This window comes from Ochotona curzoniae, unplaced genomic scaffold (assembly GCF_017591425.1).
Source record: "Ochotona curzoniae isolate NIBS_2020 unplaced genomic scaffold, NIBS_Ocur_1.0 scaffold_4701, whole genome shotgun sequence".
Lineage (NCBI taxonomy): Eukaryota > Metazoa > Chordata > Mammalia > Lagomorpha > Ochotonidae > Ochotona > Ochotona curzoniae.
In genome coordinates this window covers 50,551,548-50,573,683 of record NW_024467122.1, presented here as the reverse complement: position 1 = coordinate 50,573,683, position 22,136 = coordinate 50,551,548, and the positions used below count along the sequence as shown (strand labels likewise).

General features: G+C 39.4%; 1 protein-coding gene across 2 annotated transcripts in view; it reads right to left on the bottom strand.

Moving 5' to 3' along the window:
- Nucleotides 1–22,136, bottom strand: part of SNAP23 (synaptosome associated protein 23) — a 56,667-nt gene that overhangs the window by 17,813 nt on the left and 16,718 nt on the right. The window contains exons 2-8 of one of the 2 annotated variants that reach the window (XM_040969699.1): nucleotides 20,980–21,082; nucleotides 19,000–19,041; nucleotides 18,377–18,425; nucleotides 17,578–17,695; nucleotides 8,471–8,629; nucleotides 6,419–6,563; nucleotides 2,534–3,873 (exon numbers count right to left, since the gene is read on the bottom strand). In XM_040969699.1, coding sequence (XP_040825633.1) covers nucleotides 3,808–3,873; nucleotides 6,419–6,563; nucleotides 8,471–8,629; nucleotides 17,578–17,695; nucleotides 18,377–18,425; nucleotides 19,000–19,041; nucleotides 20,980–21,036 — 636 coding nt within the window. In that variant the 5' untranslated portion in view covers nucleotides 21,037–21,082 and the 3' untranslated portion in view covers nucleotides 2,534–3,807. Of the gene's footprint in view, nucleotides 1–2,533; nucleotides 3,874–6,418; nucleotides 6,564–8,470; nucleotides 8,630–17,577; nucleotides 17,696–18,376; nucleotides 18,426–18,999; nucleotides 19,042–20,979; nucleotides 21,083–22,136 lie in introns of those variants that run through there. The other variant, XM_040969697.1, reaches the window with a different exon arrangement.

Below are 22,136 nucleotides of genomic sequence, written 5' to 3'. Positions count from 1 at the left end.
AACAAGTTTAGACTTAACCGGGGGTTAGCAAAGCAGACTGACTTGTGTTCTGGAGATCCAGATTCGAGTTTAGCACCAGCCCTAAGCCCCCTTTCGAGAGGCTCTCTTTAAGTGCTTTCCCCTTCCTTCTCCCTCCCGTTAACCCGGTCCCGTCGCAAATAAATTTTTAGGTCTGCAACATAAAACAAAAACAAGACAAAAAAAAAAAACACCTTAAGAGTTGGGTGTGGAAGTCAGTGTAGTGTACTGAGTATGATCAAGGCCTGGGAAGTGAGATCCATTATGAATACTTTATCAACTTAAGCAATTTTCTTTCATCTGTAAATATAGGCAATACTTCCTGTCTCTCATATTTGCTATTAGAATATGGTGAAAAGGACCATAACACCACTTAGCATAGTACCCACAACAGAGAACACTCAAGGAATGCCATTTATCTCATCTGTACAGCATTTATCTCCTCTGTATAGAAGCTTGAGGCAGAAATTATAAACAATGACAAGATGATAAGGAACTTGTGTAAACATCTTTTTTTTTTAAAGATTTTTTTATTGTTATTAGAAAGACAGGTACACATATAGCAGAAGAACAGAGACAGAGAGGAAGATCTTCCATCTACTGATTCACTTCCCAAATGGCCACAACAACCGGAGCTGAGCTGATCCGAAGCAGAACTGATCTGAAGCCAGGAGCCTCCTCCGGGTCTCACATGTGGGTACAGGGTCCCAAAGCACTGGGTCATCCTCGACTGTTTTCCCAGGCCACAAGCAGGGAACCAGAATGGAAATGAAGCAGCCAGGACATGAACTGGTGCCCACATGGGATCCCAGCGCATACAAGGCGAGGACTTTAGTCACTAGGCTACTGTGCTGAGCCATTTATTGTATTTTGAAGGCAGAGACCGAGACAGACATCAATTTTCTACCCACTCATTCGCTCTCCAAATGCCCACAACAGGCCAGACAAAAACCAGGAACCAAGAACTCCATCCAGATCTCCCATGCAGGTAGCTGGGACTACTGAAATCCTTGAGCCATTACCTTCAGTTTCCCAGGGTGCAAATTAGCAGGAAGCTAGATCAGAAGCAGATTGGAAATTCAACCCAAATACTCCAATATGGAATGCAACTGTCCAAAACAGTGACTTAGCAACTGCACCACACAGAAGTCCCAAGGAGAAGAAACTTCATATTAATAATCTAAGAAAAATATGACTAGGAATATAATTGATACAACCTTGAATTTTAGTAAGATGGTGACTTAAATGAAATAGCCCTTAAAAGCAAATTCTAAGTGCAATGAGGATGTAGATGTTGAAATTAAAGTAGGATTCATAATCCATGTGACACAGAAAGATCTAGAGTTGAAATTTGGAAACAAAAGATGAAATAAAACCAAAGAAACAGGAGCCAATATAGTTGTTTTTTGTTTTTTTAACTATTCACAGCTTAATAGTAGCCTTAAGGATACATAACTAGTAAATGAGCGAACCAAAATTTGAGTCCAGGTGGTCAAACACTGGTTACTACCTTTCAAGAGTAATGATAGCAAGTTTCCAGACAATTTAACAGCAGAAAAATCAGAAAAGGCTTTAAGCTTGGATTTCTAACACATGCATGGGTCTGATTCTATGGCTTCACTTCTTTCTGGGCAGAAGGAGCTATGAAAAAGTTTGTAACCTGGGATCTGTGGAAGAGATGACTCATGACTCATTTTATGACACTCATTTTATGTGTGATCCATATCAGTGTTCCTGTTTCTCTGGGAAAAGGGCTGTGCTTTGATTCATCAACTCCACAAAGGCATCTTTAACTAAATACAGCTTCACGCTGGAGAAAATAACAGCTACCACATACTATGCTCTGACACTCACCAGGCATTTTTAAGTGCTTTACATGCACTACTGCTCTATACAACTCCAGGACGTAGTAAATATTAATCCCCACTTATAGACAGCAAACTAAAGAACACAAATGGGATTACAATAATTCCATTCAGCAGGTGACAGAGCTAGGGAGTAAATCCAGACAATTTGGTGATTAACTCACACTTCCACCCTGGTTTCCTCAGAACTGTTTCCTTTAGGCACAACGGTATTAAGTTTTTAAGTGCTCTTAGGAAGGGTATTAGGAATAGTACAATCCTTACGTCTGTGTCTATTTGCCATTACAGGCAAACCACTCAGCCTTACATGGATAGAGCATTTCTATTCTAGATAGCTAACAGAGTCTCTTTTATTTTCCTCTTCAGCATTTGAAAGTTCTCATGTTAACTGTGTCTTCTCCAGTAAGGAGCTTATAATTCTAAGAAACAGTCTTTCAATCACTACTGTATTTAAGATCAAATGAATAGAAGACTGATGATCATGATTAAAATGAAACCAGGAAGGTGCCAAAGGCAGCTTTCTGCTGGAACGCTCTACGACTTAAGGACCTTTGCTTTACTCAGTTTGTTACACAGCAGCCAATGAAATCACCGCCTTCAACATAACAGTCATAGAAATATATTACCTTATTCAAAGAAAAATATCACTATGCTAGTGACACAATTTAATTATGAGGATCAAGCAGCCATTAATAGCCAACCCAAGTCACACTCGTGGCTATGAGAAGTGTACATGTTCATTTTTAAACAAAGGTGACAAATAGCAATTAGATTCTCAAAACACTGTTCAGGATCTGTATACCCTTGACTCTACAGAGTTTTAATACACAAGGTTAAGAGACTGACATTTCAATCACCAACAGTTAACCAAGGGTATAATTTTCCAAATTACATTTTGTAAGACAGTAAATTCTAAACTTTTTTTAAAGTCTAAAGTTACTTAAAACTCAATGCAAACTACTTTCAACCTGAGATCAAAGTTAAGTTTCCTTTTCCCTATCTAAACATAATTCTTAGAATTGAGGTAAATTTGAATTCACTCTTGATATACCTGACAAACTTTTTCAAAAAATTTTAAACCCTATTTTACGAAATTCTCACACTATATATATTTACATATTGTTTTCCTCAGAGACTAATAATATATTTATGAAGTTAATACGCCAAGTATGGGACCATGACATACTAATAATATGAAAATAAAAGCCATTCATTTATACAAAGTGTTCCTGAATAGTGCAATATGAAACAGAATCACAAAATCTATGTACATATGTGAATCATTTAGAATTTAGAAATTAAGCTCACTTTAAGAAAATTCACACTATTCTCTTTGGAGCAGAGGTTTCAAAATTCTACTTGCATATGACAAAAATATTGCAAGAGCTCCAACACCAAATACCAGCACAAACCAGCAATTACTGCAACTTAAATTAAAAATTATACCCAACTGTATCTTTACTGTGACTCTGCAACATTTCGCTTCATGGCCTGCAGGTGTTTAAGGAGATAACAACCTCTATCTCTCATCTCTTCTTCCACCAATAAACGAAAAGCAAAACCAACTAATCAAAAAAAAAAACAAAACCACCTCTTCAGCTGCCTTCTTCATGGGTCTTTGGCAATGCTTCCAAATCTTGAAAGCAAGAGAACATGCTGAAGTAAATGAGAAGGATAAAAACACTGTATGTGACAAGACCAACCTAAGGATGAACTGAGAAAATACTAGAAGGTTGGAGCAGCAATCTACCCTCAAGGAAAACAGAAAACGAAAAACCTGGGGGCTGTGACTCTCTTGGCCCTTCTTTTGCATTATGTCCCCATTACAAGAGCATAGAATCAAAATGTCAAACTATGGAAAAGCAATGACTTCGGAGGAGGTGCCAGAGAAGTGAATAACGATCAAGAAGTACAGTAAGTAGCTTTAGCTGTTAATGAGTTTCTTTGCTCTGGCATTGGCAATGTCAATTCGATCTTTGTTGGTGTCAGCCTGGAAGAAAGAAACAAAGGATCAACATTACTTCATCAACATTTCTTCACAAGGAAAACCACTCTAACAAAAACTAAACGTTATACATTGAGAAAATTCAAGAAATACTTGAAGTCACATTACTCAACTAATTTTGGGCAAGAAGTGACCAAACATGAAATTCATTTGGGAAAAACCTTCATAAATAAAATTTGACCCAAGGTAGAACAGAAGAACCTGCCAGTATCTCACAAAATCTATGCCACATTTTTCATAGTGTAACAAGTCTGAAATCTGGATGAACCTGATAATTCCTGGCATTACTGATACAACAGAAAACTGCCCTCCTCTGTTACAGACCTGGACTTGAATGAGAGTACATAGGATTGAATCATGGAATGTCATGGCTACTCAAGGGCTAATCCACACAAAATGAAAGCATCTTATGTATCCTTGTTTGCTTCAGTAAAAACTAGCAAAAGTGATACAACAGACAACCAGATTTAAAATCACACCATACTCCTTAAAGTACTCTGTTTAGTGAAGTATGGTTTTTAAATATTTTTTAAGATTTACATTTATTTGAGAGGCACAATTACAGAGAAAGGAGAGATAGGAATCTTCCATCCGCTGGTTCACTCCCTAAATGGCTGTGAGAGCTGAGCTGATCTGAAGCCAGGAGCTTCCTATGGGTATTCACATATATGCAGAGGCCCAAGCTTTGAGTTATCCTCTATTGATTTTCTAGCCATAAGCAGGAAGCTGGATCAGAAGTGGAGGCCCTGGGATGAATCATGCCCATATGGGATGCCAACACTAAAAATAGAGGTTCAGGGTGCTAAGCCACCACACAGGCACAAAAGTACGGGTTTTTAAATGTGACATAATCAAACACTACAAATAATTTCACTTTCAGTATCTTTTATATTATGTGAAATAAAAGAAATAAAATACAGGTTTGGCGCAGTAGCCTAGTAGCTAAAATCCTCGCCTTGCATGTGCCAGTTCATGTCCCGGCTGTTCCACTATGCATCCAGCTCCCTGCTTGTGGTCTGGAAAGCAGTTGAAAATGGCCCAAGGCCTTGGGACCCTGCACTTGCATAGAAGACAAGGAGGGGGCTCCAGACCCCCGCCATTAGATCAGCTCAGCTCAGCTCCAGACACTGTGGGCACTTGGGGAGTGAACCAGTGGATGGAAAATCTTCCTCTCTGTATCTCCTTCACTCTATATATCTGATAAAAAAAAATAAATAAAATAAAGGGGGAAAAAATAAAGCTGTTTCAGCAAAACTAAATCCTATGAGGTCAGGATCTGCTCTAATTATTTCCCACCACTATACAGTATAACTGTCCACTAATAAAACAACTTGGATATCTCACTTTCTTGTGGCTATTAATGCTGGGATCCGTGCAGTGGGTGTAGATGATACCAAGGTGTGAAGAGAGCAGCTCCCCTGTTGGCAAGGCTATGAGGAGCTTCCAGCTGTATGGCAAGACCTGGCAAATGTCTCTCCAACCACCTTGACACAGTCTCACCCCCTTTTGCACAGACACACAACCACCACACTAAGAATTCTGTAACCTATTGAGGCATTGTTGATTGCCTCTGTGAAATGGCTTTTGCAACTGATGTGAGCTTGGGAGTTAATGTGTACTGATAATGCCTCAGTAGGTGGGCCTTTAATAATCTGCACACAGGAGTACAATTAACCTCATGCTATTACTGGACACCTAATTGTGTGCCTACCCACTGCCCTGAAAACTGGCCCAGACATGTAGCATACTTTCTGGGACAGAGCTTGAGAAGAATCTTACAAACTAATGGAAGTGATGGGAATATGAGCTGAAACTGCTATGGCAATAAACACAGTTGCTGTGACCTTAAAGGCTAGCCTGTCTTTACAATTTCTTTGGAGCATAGGAAATGTATCTGTTTTGGCTGCTTATAGATTTTTTGCCTAGAGGAATTAAAGAATGCTTTTAGTAATATTATAGATACGCTTTTAATTATTGTTTGACTGTTTATGGGGTTCTAGAGCCTGTATTTGTAGGGGGATTTAATATTTGAAACTTTTGTTTTGGATTTTAATGTTTTTTCCCTTGTGAACATATTTCTCCCATCAAGTGATCAGCAAGTTGTGGAGATAGAAATGTAGTGGGAATGTATTACTGATTAGTAGACAATCTTACGTGCCTTGGCCTTGGAGTCCTGGCTGTCGCCCAATGGCTACTACTGAAGAATGAATATTGGCTTCCTTTGAAGGAAATTATCTTGGTAACTTACAGAATTATCTTTAAGAGCACCTGGTTGACCATGAAGTAAAAAATAAAACAACCAAACACCTGTGTATACCCACTTAGTCATGAAGTAAAAATAGAACAATCAAATGTTTGTGCAGAGGCTTGTGATGTGTCTGAATAAATAAAAAGGACAGTTTCTTGAGGTGTTAAGAGAGGGCACCAAGTGACAGTGTCCATGTCTTTCCTTATGGCCGATTCCACACCCCCTTCTTGAGCTCCAAACTCAGCTGCAGCTGGCCTCCAGCATATCAACATAATCTTTTACCTTTTCTGTGATCCGGTCTATTTGTCGATTTTGAGCTTCAATCTCATTACCCATGTCCAGGGCCATGTTCTTTAGATTTCCCAGGATACTTCCCACTTGAGTCAGGTTCTCCTCCATTTCATCTTCTCTGGCATCATTAGTGATACTACGGTTTAAAAAAAAAGAAAAAAAGTAGTTATGCCAGTTATTTCAGTTCCATTTAAATGATCTAAGCCTGGATTTAATTTTTATAAAAATAAATAAGGACAAGTACATTACTATTTTTGGAGAATATTCAACAACAAAAAATTGAAAAACTAATCAAGGAGAGCACACTGTATTAATTGCATGTAGGGGAAGATCAGAAAACAATTACAGAACAGTATTTCCCAAAATGTGGTTCCCAACATTACCAGGGAGCTTATGAAACATGGGATCATACTAACTCTTACACTCAGCTTCCAGTTCTACTAAATCAGAAATAAGTGAACCCAATAATCTATGGTGTATCAAGTCTCCGATGATATTAATGGAGCTTAAATACAATGAGCCACTACTCTAAAAGACATATAAAACTATGGCTCAAAGGCCAAAACTGTCGAGCCACCTGGTTTTGTAAATAGTTTATCCACGTGCCCTGGTATAAGAGGTAAAGAAGCACTTGCAACACCCATATCATCTATTAGAGGGTCTATTCTTTGAATAGACCCTGAATCCTGCATTAGAGTGCCAATTCAAGTCCCTGCTGTTGTTCTTCCGATCCAGCTTTCTAATGTGCCTGGGAAGCCAGCGGATGATGGCCCAAATGCTTGAGTTCTAGTCACCCATATGGTAGACCCACTTGGAGTTCATGGCTCCTGGTTTCAACCTGGCCCAGTTCCAGTCACGTGGCCATTGGGGCATGAATGCATTAGTACAGAGGTTGACTGCAAGTGGAGCAGCCAAGACTCAAAATAGGCTGCCATATGGGATACCACCATCACAAGCAGTGGCTTAACCTGATGTGCCACAAATCCAAACCCCAAAAATAAATTTCAAAAATAAAACAAAGCCTAGTAAAATGGCTCAATTAGCTAATCTTCTACCTCTAACTGTTGGGATTCCATATGGGTACTGGTTCGTGTCCCAGCCACAACACTTCCCATCCAGCTCCATGCCTGCTAGCCTGGGAAAGCAGTAGAGGATGGCCAAAAGCTTTGGAACCCTGATCTCGCATAGGAAACCCCCGGAAGAAGCTCCTGAGGCTTTGGATCACCTTAGCTCCAGCCACTGCAGCCACTTGGGGAATAAAACAGCAGACAGAAGATTTTTCTGTCTCTCCCTTCTCTCTGTAAGTCTGACTTTCCCATAAAAATAAATACATTTTTTAAAAATAAATAGTTTTACCCAAACATAGCCATGTTTATTTAGTTAGGTATGATCTACGGTGCCACACTACAGTAACAGAGGTGATTAACTACAAATGCTGCTGAATGGCTAACAAGTTTCACATACTAACTATCAGGTCCTTTACAAGAATACAGTCAACCCCTACTCTAGGTGACACATACACTTTCCTATTTATAGAAGTAAAATATTATTTAATAGCAAAAACATATTAATCCTATAATTCACAGGCAACAATGTCAGTCAATGCTTTGTCAAAGGCCAATTTTGAAATACATTTCAAAACTAGACAGGGCTGGTACAGTGGCTCAGAGGCTAATCCACCACCTACAGGTGCTGGTATGCCATATGGGTACTGGTTCAAGTCTCAGCGGTTCCATTTCCCATCTAACTCCCAGTTCATGGCTTGGAAAAGCAGCAGAGGATGGATGGCTCAAGTCCTTGGGCCCCTGCACCATTGTGGGAGTCCCAGAGGAAGTTCTTGGCTCCTGGCTCTGGCTTCAGATTGGCTTAGCTCTGACAGTCATCTGGGGAGTCAACCAGTGGATGGAAGATCTCTCTCTCATAACACTGCCTTTCAAATAAAAATATCTTTCTAAAATGAAAAATATATATTCTATATATGCTAAATTAGATTCATGTGTGAGGAGGTTAGAAAAGTGTAGAAAGAATGTGGAACTGGCATACCGTTTAATGTATCCCCCGCTGGCAGCCCCAGTGCTTGGCTGCTGAGGCTGACCGTTGGTCACCCGGCCTGGCTGCTTCGACACCACACCATCAGGTGACCTCTCTCCGCTCTCTCCCCATGTGCTCTTGTAGGCCTTACTAGACTCAAAGTTCTTTGTCCTGTATAACAGTCACAAGTACAGAGACACCAACAAAGCAGGAGAGGGAGAGTTAGGATGATTTGTACTGCTCACTTTGAGGAAATCCCTAAAATCTTTGGCAACAAAGCTATGTACTAATAAATCTATGTTACACTTCATGGTCACATGAGATAGGAAAAACATAAATTTAGAAACCCAGTGACATCAAATCATTTTGTTTTAAAGGTACAAACATCACATCCATCCAATCTTCACTGAGCTGTTAGTAAGTAGTAAACTGCAATCCACTGATTTTTTCAGATTCCCTTTGCCTCCAGCACTCAGAGATGCCTTAAGAGGCTCCCTGGGGACATCCCAGAGGTGAGTGAGGCATGACAGCGTAAGGCTAAAGAGGCCACACTTTGACCCCAGGTTCCTACTCTTACCGGAACCACAGTTATTCAAACTGATTAGGTTTTCTGAATTAAAATTTTGCAGGATATTTTTTTAAGAAAAACTTTCTAAAAATTATCACGAAAGACATGAATTATCTCCAAACTGGACAACTAGTGAATGGTTGTCACACTGCCTTGGTCACATGGGTGCCAGTCACAAATTCTTAGATTAAAAGGCTTTTTTCTTTTTTCTATTCCTCAGAAAGAAAAATTTTTCCTCCCCTCTCCCCACCCCCTGCCAGGAAAAGAAGGTTCTAAATCTAGAATTATAAAAGCATACAATTTATATGCAACTCGCATGGTCAAAATCAGTCAATGGCAGAATCTTAGCATTATATTTACTACTCAAACTGCACAAACAGGAGACAAAAGTTGAAAACACTGATTCTCTTTTATAAGCATCAGGGGATTCATTTTCAGCCAAGCTATAACTGGATCTTTAGTCATAACTTAATGCTACAGAAGGGATATTACCCTACTCTTTCTGTAAGAGCTCTGCAAAAATAAATTTATAAACACCAGAAAAAAAAAAAACCAATTCTCAATTCTCATGCTGCCTTTCTTGGTTCTTTAAGTTGCAATTATGTTTCCTATTTATGTTGGTATGGTTGATGTATTTATTAATAAATCATGTTAATCATTCCTTGGAAAAGGTGGGACATACATTTTTAAATGACTACTGTGTTTTTTAGATTAGGGATTCCTGCTAATACAGACCCTGGCAGGCAGCAGTGATGACTCCAATGACTGCGTTCCTACCACTCACACAGAAGAACCTGAACAAATGGATTGAATTCCCAGCTTTTCTTTTTTGGGAAAAAAAGGATTTATTTTAAAGTTAATGAGGAGGAAGGGCAAGAGGGAAAAGAGAAAGAGATTGAGACTAATTTTGATTTTGAAATTAATTCACCTTTCTCTCAAGAGTCTTAAATACTTTAAAGGTAGGTTATTTTCCAAACTTGACTAAGGATCAGAGAAAATGGGTGCTTTTGAACCCAGAGATGCATAGCTTACTTGAAGATTCTGGCTTCGAGCCCAGGGATCTTTTATTGTTGTTGAGATCAAAGGGTCATTTCATTACTACAAAGAAGCAACTTAAGATTAGTCTGGTAGTATGCCTAGAAATACTGATAGTTTTCATACTAGAAGATTGGAAAATTCATATGGAGGAAGCAAAAGGATACATTGGAATATAAACCAAAACAAACAAACAAACACAAAAAAGGCACAGGACCTATATCAGACCGAGAACAGTTATTCAATAGCTATAAAATCTTAAGCAATTTTCATTTGCCAAGCACCCTTTTCCTTACACATAAAATTAAGACAGTAAGAACTCCTCATAAGGTAAAGAGACAATTTGCTAAGATTTGGCTTGCTAAACATTAAATAAATATTTTAATCCACTAGCCTCAACTTTCTCCTCACCCACGGTTAACAATACATGTCTGTGGGCCTGGCACTGTAGCCTAGTAGCTAAAGTCCTCACCTTGGACGACCAGGATCCCATACGGGCGCTGGTTCTAATCCCGGCAGCCCTGCTTCCCATCTGGCTCCTGCTTGTGGCCTGGGAAAGCAGCTGTAACAGCCCAAAGCCTTGGGACCCTGCACCTGTGTAGGGGACCTGGAAGAAGCTCCTGGCTCCTAGCTCTGGGTCGGCTCAGCTCCAACTGTTGTGGCCATATGGGGAGTGAATCATCAGACAGAAGATCTTTCTCTCTGTCTCTCCTTCTCTCTGTATATCTTGACTTTCCAATAAAAAACTGAATAAAACTTCAAAAAAATAAAAGGAAACAAAGGGTGTAAGTCAAAAACATAATTTTAAGCCTTTAATCATAGTCTTCATAATTTTCATGAAGAACCAAATTTAAGTAGGTAGGCCAGTGGTGTGGCCCAGCAAGCTAAGCTACTATTTGTGATCTATCATCCTGTTACTGATCCTGATTTGGCGTCCTGCTATTGAGCCTGAGAAGGCAGTTGGTCCAGCTACTTGGTTCCTTGCCAGCTATGTGGGAGAGCTGCATGGAGTTTCTGCCTCCTGGCTTCAGTTTGACCAAGACCTGAATGTCATGGCCATCAGCAGAGTGAAATCAGTGGATGCAAAACATCTCTCTCTTTCTCGCTATGCTTTTTCAAATAGAATAAGATAGAAAAATTGATAGGTAGAAACATAATCCTTTATCTACTCATTCACTCACCAAACAACCACAATGGCCAGGACTTGGTTCAGGGCCACGTTAGGAACTAAGAACTACTTCCTGATTACCATATCGGAGGCAGGGGCACAAGTACTTGGGCCATCTTCTGCTACTTTTTCAGGCACATTAACAGGGAGCTGGATTGGATATAGAGCACCTGGGACTCAAACCAGCACATTCATATGGGATGCTGGCATCAAAGACATCAGCTTCACCTGTTGTACCACAATGGCATCCCCAATACACAAAGTATAAAAATTTTTTAAAATTTTTAATTAAAAATGTTAGATCTAATAAATAACAATCTGACTAAAGGGTTAACACTCATGAAGAATTAAGACTAGACAGTGCCACAGAAATTCCACATGAAATCATAACAAGCTAATATGTGAATTAATAAAAATCATGCAATAGATTATGACATACATAAGGGGAAAGTGACTTTAATTTTGAAAAAGAAGATAAGAGGCAGGTGTTTGCCTAGTGGCCATGACACTGGTTAGGGCACCCACACTGATGCCCAGTTCTGGTTCCTGAGTCCATCTTCCTGCTCAGACAGATTCATGAAAGGTAACAGTGATCACTCAAGTAGCTAGGTTCTAGCCACCTGGAAAGGAGATCTGAACTGATTCCTGGCCTGGCCCCAGCCACTGCAATTTTCTTAGGGGTGAGCCAGCAGATGCGAGCACTCTCCTCAAATAAATAATAAAACAGGGCCCAGAGCGGTGGCCTAGGGGCTGGAGTTCTTGCCTGGAATCCCTTATGCTCCACTTCCCATCCAGCTCCCTGTTCATGGCTTGAGAAATCAGTCGAGAACGACCCAAAACCTTGGTACCCTGTACCCACGTGGGAGACCTGGAGGAAGTTTCTGGTTCCTGGCTCTGGACTGGCACAGCACCAGCAGTTGCACTCACTTGGAGAGTGCATCATCGAATGGAAGATTTTCCTCTCTGTCTCTCCTCTCAGTATATCTGACTTTGTAATAAAAATAAATCTTTAAATAAATAAATAATAAAACATAATATTAGACACTGTAATATTGAAAAGTTTATATACTACCTTGTTCCAAGACTGGCAATTAAATACTTGGGTTGATCATGGCCTAAATCCTGGGAAATCTAAATCATTAGAGGCAACACTTTAATAAAGTAAATTTTGATTCAAGAACCAGAAAGGAGTAGAGGAAATATAATGTAGGACAAGATGCTAAAGCAAGTCCTATGAAGAAAAGGACACATTTAGTCTGAATTGCCTTGCCTTTGATTGGAACTAACCTGAAGGAGCTGTCTACAAAGTTGAGCCTATTTAAAATTTCTTAAGAAACTTCTGTAGCGTTTCTGTTTCTGTAATAATCTTGAATATTATTCAGTCAGAACTTAATTATCAGAGGTACTCATCAAGGTCCTACACATTAAGATTCTTTTGTCAACTCCACTTTTTGTCAGCAACCATGAAGAACAAATTCACTTTAGAGGACACACCACAGCACAGGTTTTAAGACAGTTTTCACCACTCACAATATCCATGCACATGCACAGAAAAGCCATTTGAAGCATCACCTTTAGACAGCAGGTTAGCAGCTCAAACTGCGCCACATGACTGCAGCTTAAGGTTCCCTTTGAGCAGTTACTGAGCCCGGCTTCTGTTGTTAGATCTTCATTTTTAGTAAGCAGATTAGAAAGGAAGAGGTTAGGTGAGAGAATGAAATAGAGAATGGTAAACACCAACCAAACAGAACAGATACAGTATAAGAGTTTTAAAAACACAATGCATTTAAATTCCTGCCTAGTTTCACAGAAACAATCAACATTTGAGAAACTAGTTAAAAGGAAAACGAGAAAATCATTTAAACCAAAACACAATTCATTGTTCCTCATTATTCTTTACTATGATTATAAAATTTAATATGAGAGGCAATACTAATTGAGATGTGAAATTTTCTTGCTCCTCAATGACTACAGATTTCTCATAATTACTTCTGTCACAAATTTTATTTGGATTATAATTCTTAAACTTATTCTTACATTTCTAATTCTCCCACCAGCTAACAGATTTCTTAAGGACAGTCAATCAGCAAATGTTTACTGATTACCTATTACATATCAAATAACATGTGAACCAGAAAAAGATTAATGACAAATAAAAAAGCACCAGCGGTATATCTCTGTATTTCAATAAGATTGAGGTAACATTCAGCTGTTAAAGAAAATACTACCCAATATACATTAGACATTCACAGCTTGGTTTAGACATTCACAGCTTGGTTTTCACACATCAGTATCACAAATGGTTAGAATAGCAGAAGACCTCCAACACCTATTTTGAGTTTCCTTGGTAAGGTGTCTGAAATACCTGTTTGTCTTCAAACTATGGTTCTTGGCTCTTTTTTAAGAGCAAGTTGACACATAAGAGTATCTTGTGAAAACATACTTAAACAGGGGCATCTGGCAGATGACTATATAGGGTGATCAGTTTTAGTTGATCTCATTTAAACTCTTGCTAATTAGAATTATAACTTACCAGTTATCATGTAACATAAAGGATTTTTTTTAATGGTACGGTTATTGTACTTACAGAATTCCAACGTAGTAAACTATGGTACTTATTTATAATTTTAAATTTTAAATCTGGTTATCTGTTGTTAAATTCTACTAGCTGATTCTAGTTTTGAATCAGCTCTAGTTCTTTTAAGCACAAAGAATTTCCATGTCTTATTAAAAAAAACAATTGTATGATCTGATTTCCATTAATCCTATAGAACAAAAGAAATATCAAATAATAAATCTATGTAAGCATTTTCTAAACAGCAATATATCCAACAACAGCAACAACAAAAAAGTGAGGTCTCTTCTTGTCAAAGTCAAGCAGTGTAGCATGTAGCCAAGAGAGCTGGCCAGTTCTGGATCCCAGCTTTTCCATTTGCTAAGCTAGCTTCTTTGTAACTGTTTCTCTGGGAGTAAAACCGTGACAATAAGAGCATGGCTCTTACACAGAGGTTACTGTTAGAGGATTAAATTTGAAATATTCAGAATGGTAGAGTAAATTAATACGCAGGTCTACAATTTTTATCTAAAACACTTGGATACAAGATGTTCTCAGGATCACAAAATCAAATAAATATTTCTATAGTAAAACAAGTAAATATTTGCACTAAGTATAACAAATAAAAACTATAAATGTCTTTACTTCAGACTATATTTCACAGTTTAATGAAATGTAATAGTACTCCAAAAACAGAAAATCTTGGCTTTAGTGTTTTTAAGATTTCTAAGTGGTAAGTCAGAGATTGTTGTGGAACTGGGCTGTTACTACTATTCCTATCAAGACTGAATGCTAAGTGTATATAAAAAGACTGAGATCCTGTGTCAGCTTCTGAGGCTCATGATTGGACTATTTGTATGATAAGTATAAGTGAAATGCTGACTAGCATTAAGATTAAGACACTAGTAGGAAAACAAAGGCAGAGTTGAGAACAAGAGCCATCACAATGGCCAAGGTTCAATGACATAAAGAAGAGAGAAGATAAAGAAAGGCAATACAAATCAGACATCCTTAAACTGACATTATTCTCGCCTCAGGAAGTGACTTTTCTGTTACAGCAGCCCCTTGATTCCATTTGTTAGGCAGCATTTCCTCTTAACCCACTGGGAAAAGACTCTGCTGAGGTTAGTAGCTAAAAGACGATATTTTACCTTCTCTGCCATCAGTGTCAAACAAAAGCTTTTCTATGCTAGAATCCATTCACAAATAAATAAATAAATAAATAAATAAAATGAATACTTTCGTAGAGCCATTCCCTACTTCATGTAATCTTAGGAGTCACTGCTCTTCCTATTCAACAAGCCATGACTGAAGAGCTGATCTAGTTCTAGATGCTGAGACAGACTTCCTCTTTGCTTTTCCTCTAACATCTGATCTCAAAGGAACTGACCTACATGCTTTCTTCTCCACTTTTCCAAGGACTACACAGAACACTGGTTAAAAGGCACAAGTTTGCAAAAACATACTTATAACCTAAAAACAATAATTTGTGCATTTACACATTAATTTCCCTAAAGTAATCTGCTAAATCTCAAGGGAGAAGTCAGTTACTAAAATGTGGGCCTTCAGAGAGTCAACCAAGGTCAAAACAGGTCTATAGTGTTATGTTAGAACAGGAAGCAATCTGAAAAGACTGGCAGAATACCGTCATGTCCAAATTCTTGGCCAAAATACACACTAAAGTTGAAGCAACTTAACTCTATTTTCTCTGGCAAAACATTGCAAAAATGCTGTCACATGAGAATATGACAATATAACAAAAACACCTCCATTCCTAATTCCTTCGAAGAGCTAAAATGCTAAGAAATCTATAAATCTTTGTATGTCACTCTTTGTCTGTCAGACCAGCTGAGACAACTGAATGGAAGTACAAATATTTATGAAGTGCTTTAAAAATGAAAACGTTGAGCAGTAAGTATAGTCATTCAATCCTTAGACAACGTCATTTCAGCTAAAAGTAAGTTTAAAGTAATTTTGCTAATCACTTCTTACAAAAAAAAGGATGAACCCTTCTATCAGAAGGAAAGACCATGGTTAACCGTCACAATAGATGCAATGTTTGTCAACATCACATTTTGCTTTACCAAGGATAAGTAGAAAACCTAAATACTCGGGCTGGCACTATAACGTAGTGGTTGAAGTCCTCACCTTGAACGCACCAGTATCCCATATGGGCGCTGATGGCTGCCCAGGGCACTGGAGACTAGGGTCTGGTCTGCCCCGCCCCCACATCTCCTAGGCTCCAGCCTGGAACAGGAGGAGGGGCCACAGGAGCCAGCTACTTCACCTACCTGGCGGGATTCCAGGTGACCAATGGCACACCTGAATGGACATTCCTTGCATAGTTGGGGCACAGACAGCCCCTTTGCCTTCCCATGTGTCTAGATGGGTATAAAACTCCTCCACACGTATCTCAGACGCCTTTTCGCTTCCCTCTTCCTTCCCCTCTGCGCGAAGGGGGCCCAGGAGCGGATTTTCCAATAAAGCTTCCATCTCAACTCTGAACAACTTGCCGATATTATTTCACCAAGCGGGCAGGCGGTCGGTGGCCATCATCTAACAGGCGCTGGTTCTAATCCCAGCAGCTCCACTTCCCATCCAGCTCCTTGCTTGTGGCCTGGGAAAGCCATTGAGAACAGCCCAAAGCCTTAGGACTCTGCACCCACGTGGGAGACCTGGAAGAAGCTTCAGGCTCCTGGCTTAGGATTGGCTCAGCTCCAGCCGTTGTGGCTGCTTGGGAGTGAACCATCGGACGGAAGATCTTCCTGTCTGTTTCTCCTCCTCTCTGTATATCTGACTTCCCAATAAAATTAAATAAATCTTTAAAAAAAACGTAAATACTCACAATGGAGTTACCAAAAAGAACAAATTCTGAGTCAAGCAAACAGAATCTCAAACATCATACATGAGTGGCTTGAAGACTTTTCATTAGCCTATTTAACAGACTTCCCAGTCTTTAGTCTGCCTTTTGTTTCACTTACAATCATTTAAAATAAATTTTCTTGATTTACACTCATTTCTATCCTAAATGATAGAATCAAACCTCACTGCCTTAATACATAGCAAGTTTTTAGCTAGTTTCTCAGATATAATCATATATTCCATTCCAATCTCTCCACTCCTTCCATAGTTTGGAGTTCAAGTTCCTTTTTTACTTCTTAAACATATCGTATTTTTTGCTTCTCATGTCCATGAATCATACAACTTTCTTAATCTTTGTTTATTTTGAACCTTACACAGTCAATGCTTTTCCCGTTCTTCAGATTCATCCTAATTCCTTCTATTCACTGAAAGGCCAATTCATGTTCCACCTCTTCTATACGACGTTCTCCAGACGAAGTTTTATTAGTTCTGTTCCCCTATTTTTCATTGATATGATAGGATATAACACTAGACGTCCACATTTTTTGGTTTTTTTTCCTCCTAGTCTCAACAGCAGGACCCCCATCCTTCACTCCTTGAGCCTATCACAGAATACATATTCATATTTTATTAACATTCCTTGTTTAAGGAAAAGGCACTAATCCTAATCTGCTCTGCATTATCCACATGTGTGTTTTCCAAAATTGCTCTATATTATACACAAATTAAAACTGGGACTTGTTAACAGGTTTGGGGAAATTTAAGCCATAGTTTTCGGGGACAAGACCTATCTTTACATGAAAAGCTCAATCTGCCAAAATAAGAAATATTTTAAGTTTGTCTAGCAAAGTTCCTCCTGTAGCATTTGGATCCTTATCTGGGAGAAGATGCTCTAACTGATTGATTTTAAAAGTCTTAATTCATCCACTCACCTATTACATGGGCAGACACAAAGGCCACAGCATTTGTTGAGTTCTGTTAAAGTCTTCTCTGCCTCCCTCATGTCTTTATTTATTTGGTCCATGCCTTCTTCTATGCGGTTTAATTGCTCTAAGAATAAAGCGTTGAGGGTACATTTTCTGTTATATTCACAGTATTAACAAGGAAATGTGATTGTGGAATAACAAACTTCAAAATCTACCCAGAATATACCACAGGGAATAAATCAGTATGAGAAGGTATTACAAACTGCAACATAAGTCTTTTACCCATGTTGACAATAGCTTCTACTTGTGTAAAGATCTGTTCTAAAGACATCTGAACAAGTATATATGAAGATTTAGGGCTGCCCCTTGCAAGCAAGTGTACTTTGACCAGACCAGATCGCCAGCATTTCTGTCACATTATAGGTTCAAAATCTGAGGGTAATCACAAGACTAATAAAAACAAACTAGGTTTCTCAAGGCCAACTTAAATCAAATGTTTCCAAGTTCACCTGAATCTAAATCTGTTTTAGGACTAACCTTTGATTTCTAGAGTGAAGAAAGAATATACAGAAGCCCAATGCACACGGTAAGCCACATGCTGGCCTGATATAAAAGTGGTATGTAGTTGTGTACTCCCATCCTAACCAGGCAATCAACATGATGTCATTCAAATCAGAAGTAACCACATCTTCATCTTACCAAGGAGAGGCACTCCCAAAGGCTGCAATTTATACATGGCTGATGTGATAGGGCTTTTGGGCACTGGGAGTCAACTGAAGAATTTCTGCCAATGATTTCAACTCACCTCCTTGTTCATCCAGCATTGTGATGGTCTTGATTCCTGCATCCTGAGACTAAAAGAAGGAGGAAAAGACCAATAGTACAACAAAACAAACCTAAAGCCATTAAAAATAAATCCTACAAGGACTAACAAAGGCAAGGCTAGAATCAATTAGCAACTCATCCTCAGAAGACTGGAATTACAGAGACAGTATTTCTAGGGGTTAAAGTCAAAGGGAGTGCGGTTGAGATGAGATTTTAGCTAAAAGGACAAGAGCATCAAACAGCTCCCTGAGAAACTCCATCCACAGATGCATAGCAAGGCTCAGTGTGCCGGTGATCAAAGGCTACAGCTAAAGTTCCAGAACTAGCATTCTTAAATCAACACACACTCCAACATATTAACCCCCAAAATAAATAAGTCAAAAATTCACAATGAATTCATATTCTCTGTCACATTCCAATACATTCAAAAAGGGAAAAACAGAAGAGGCTAGCTAGCGTGTGGTTTGATGGTTTCAGTAACTGCAGGTTTCAAACAAGAAAGTATATTACTAAACTGTGCTTCAGCAGCGCTGCCAGATGGTGCCAGCAGTAACCTTTCTACAAGCTTCTATATTTAACTTAAGGACTAAAATGCTTTCTTACCTCAATGGCTAGACCCAGGATTCTTCTTGTACTTTCCAGAGACTAGAAAAAACAAATATATATAAATATAAAGCTGTGTATATATATACATACAGCTTTATTTAAATATTCCAAAATGTGTAGCATAAAGTCATATTCATAATGCTACTATTTCTAACTTTTTAAAAAGATTTTTATTTATTTTTATTGCAGGGGCAGATGTGGGCCTGGCGGCATGGCCTAGCGGCTAAAGTCCTCACCTTGAACGCGCTCGGGGATCCCATATGGGCGCCAGTTCTAATCCTGGCGGCCCCACTTCCCATCCAGCTCCCTGCTTGTGGCCTGGGAAAGCAGGACGGCCCAAGGCTTTGGGACCCTGCACCAGCGTGGGAGATCCGGAAGAGATTCCTGGTTCCCAGCTTCAGATCGGCGCAAAGCACTGGCCATTGCACTCACTTGGGGAGTGAAACATCGGACAGAAGATCTTCCTCTCTGTCTCTCCTCCTCTCTGTACATTTGCCTTTCTTTTTTTCTTTTTTTAAGATTTTATTATTTATTTTTATTACAAAGTCAGATATACAGAGAAGAGGAGAGATAGAGAGGAAGATCTTCTGTCCAATGATTCACTCCGCAAGTGACCACAATGGCCGGTGCTTTGCCGATCCGAAGCCAGGAGCCAGGAACTCCCTTCCAGGTCTCCAACACAGATGCAGGGTCCCAATGCTCTGGGCCGTCCTTGACTGCTTTTCCAGGGCACAGGCAGGGAGCTGGATAGGAACTGGAGCTGCCGGGTTTAGAACCGGTGCCCATATGGGATCCCAGTGAGTTCAAGGCGAGGACCGTAACCGTTACACTCCCTCGCTGGGCCCTACTGTTTCTAATTTACAAGCCTATATTCCTCCCTCCCTTTAAAAAAAAAAAAAAGAAAAGTTGATCACTATCTTTTTAGCTTTTTCTGCTTATTAAAACCTTTAAAAGCAAAATTTGGGGCCCAGCGAGATAGCATAGTGGCTAAAGTCCTCACCATGAACGCGCTGGGATCCCATATGGGCACCAGTTCAAATCCCAGCGGCTCCACTTCCCATCCAGCTCCCTGCTTGTGGCCTGGGAAAGCAGTCAAGGATGGCCTATAGGTTGGGACACTGCACCCACTTGGGAGACACCAAAGAAGTTCCTGGCTTCATATCGGCTTAGCATCAACCCCTGTGGTCACTTGAGGAGTGAACCATCAGACGTAAGATCTTCTTCTTTGTCTCTCCTCCCTTTATATATGTGGCTGTCAAATAAAAGTTTTAAAAATCGTTTAAAAAAAAAAAAGAGAAAATTTGGGCACAGGCTGCTGCAGTGTAGCAGGATCTGCTGTCACCAAGCTTGGGCAATAAAGACTCCTCCTGGGCCCAGCATGGTAACCTAGTGGTTAAAGCCCTCACCTTGTACCAGGATCCCATATGGGCGCCGTTTCTAATCCCAGCAGCTCCACTACCTATCCAGCTCCTTGCTTGTGGCCTGGGAAAGCACTGAGGAGGCCCAAAGCCTTAGAACTCTGCACCCACGTGGGAGACCAGGAAGAAGCTGGCTCCTGGCTTCAGATTGGCACAGATTCAGCCACTGCAGCCACTGGGAGTGGTCAAAGGACAGATGATCTTCCTCTCTGTCTCTCCTCCCCTCTGTATATCTGACTTTCCAATACACATTAAATAAATTTTAAAAATTAAAAAATAAAAGACTCCTAACATAAAAAAATTTGGATAGATTTAAAGGTGTTCATAACAATGTACTAAAGATAGAAATATTTGTGCTATACAGAAAGCAAGAATAAATAAGAACCCAGCAATCATTATCTGAAAAAAACCCAAATTGTTTTCACTTACTTAATCTTTCTGCTAAATTGATGAACAGCATAATGGCACTGAGAGGCAAATGTATTCTTTCACACAAACAAACAAGGGAGATCTGTCACTGTGAAAACTGCAACAGGATTAGTCTCAAGGAAACATTTACCTCATCAGTAACCTGGTGAGCCTTCAGCTGAATTTCTTCAGACGTCAGATTATCCATGATGACTCAAAACTTTCTCAGGAGTAGGAATGGAAATGAGGATATTCTGTAAGAATAAGCAAACAGATGCTTGAACAAAACAAAGAGAGCAGGTTTATGAAATTTAAGTGCTTTCGGAAACAAGGTAAAACCTATCTTAATCAAGTCATCCATCCATCCAGATAGCTGAACAAAGCAAACTGGATATTTAATGCTGGTTAGTACCAAAGAGGAACACCTGAGCCATTAGCAGGGCGTTGGATCAGAAGCAGAGCAGCAAGGACACAAACTGGCATATACACGGGATGTCACCACCATGCCAGCCCCTCATCTTTGTATTTTTATTATCTAATAGGACCTGACAGTAAGCATCCCAAAGATGTCCGTTTAATAAACAATTAAGAAAAAGAGGCCGTACTCTCAATTTAAGTGACTCTTAGAAACAAAGCTACATCATGAGCAAGCGCTGTGGCATAAGAGGTTAAGCATTTGCCTATGGAGCAGGCATCTCATATGGGCAATAATTTGAGACCAAATTATTCCACTTCCTATTCAGCTCCCTGCTTAGGGCCTGAAAGGCAGTGAAGGATGGCCCAAGGCTGGGCCCTTGTACCTATGCAGTAGACCCGAAAGAAGTTCCTGGCTCCTGACTTCAGATTAGCTCAGCCCTGGCCACTGTGGTCATCTGGGGAGTGAACCAGTAGATAAAAGATATCTCTCTCATTTCTCTCCTTCTCTCTGTAACATTTCACCTTTTAAATAAAAATAAAATAAGAAAAGAAACAAAGGTACAGGTAACAAAAACACCACATATCCACCAGAACAAGACTCAAAACTGCCACTGCACGTGTATGATCTTGAACAACCTGTTAATCTCAATTTTAGTAGAATCATCTTAAGTAAGATACATGTTCCTAGTATAGGAAGGTACCACAGTTAGAACTATTTATAATATTACTGTTATAGCTGGCTGAGTTTTAAGATTAATGAAATGTATCTTAACTACAAATATTAACACTCAGAGAAAAAAAAATCCAAATTCCCTATATGTAGTTCAGGCAAAAAGATCATGTGCTAAAATATACAATCACGATATGAGGAAGACCCATTCTTGAGTGTAC